General features: G+C 39.6%; 1 protein-coding gene across 2 annotated transcripts in view; it reads left to right on the forward strand.

The window, feature by feature from the left end:
- The window catches only part of LOC106817913 (transforming growth factor-beta-induced protein ig-h3-like), a 47,368-nt gene extending 46,574 nt beyond the window's left edge, over nt 1–794 (forward strand). For both annotated transcript variants that reach the window (XM_014822624.1, XM_014822625.1), the window contains one exon: nt 694–794. In XM_014822624.1, the coding sequence (XP_014678110.1) occupies nt 694–757 (64 nt within the window). In that variant the 3' untranslated portion in view covers nt 758–794. The remainder of the gene's footprint in view (nt 1–693) is intronic.
- The last annotated feature ends 6 nt before the right edge of the window (nt 795–800 follow it).

Genomic DNA, 800 nt, shown 5'->3' on the forward strand with positions numbered 1-800 from the left:
TAGATGCGCATATTGTGGCTTTAAGAGATTAGCCAGATTCTGCGGCATTCGTCGTTCCGCTGATCTCCTCGAATCAATGAGCCGTACGCCGTGCACGGGTTGATCGCGCTTAACTAGCTCCTAAGGTGAAGAGCTACCATCTTATCAGGAGTAAGATGATATAGGATTATCTTATATTATCTTACTTAGATACTTATTATCTTAGATAAGTATTATTATATAAGATTAGATAATCTTATAATCTTATAATCTTATAATATTATATTAGATAAGTATATAAGATTATATTATCTTACTTATTATCTTAGATATCCTATGTTATCTTACTCCTGATCTTATGTATGCTGTAACATATATTAGAATAAAGCCGTCTATATTATACACGGATATCGACCATCACTGTCTACGAGCCTCGACCGACGTGTAACGCGTGTCTGTGTGCAAATGGTAATCAATAGTACTTATTAAGCCTTGCTTGTTCCCAAAATTACAGTTTATAACGATGCAACGTATTTCCGTAACCAAATTAAATTATTTAAGGTAATAGTGTGTTTAATTCATCCTATTTTCCTGCCTAGATTTCTAGCGACTCGGCTCCGCTGCCGAACGACGTTGTGTATCGAGTTACATGACGTCATCGTTGTGTGTGTATCGTGTAACATGACGTCATCGTTGTCTGTATATCGTGCGCAGGGATCGGCAGGCGACATGGGTTACGCTGTGGAGAACGCCAACATTCAGCAGGCGGACATCATGAGCAGGAACGGAGCCGTGCACGTCATCGACAAGGTCCTATCGCC

Source organism: Priapulus caudatus, unplaced genomic scaffold (assembly GCF_000485595.1).
Source record: "Priapulus caudatus unplaced genomic scaffold, Priapulus_caudatus-5.0.1 Scaffold1922, whole genome shotgun sequence".
NCBI classification, from domain to species: Eukaryota; Metazoa; Priapulida; class Priapulimorpha; order Priapulimorphida; family Priapulidae; genus Priapulus; species Priapulus caudatus.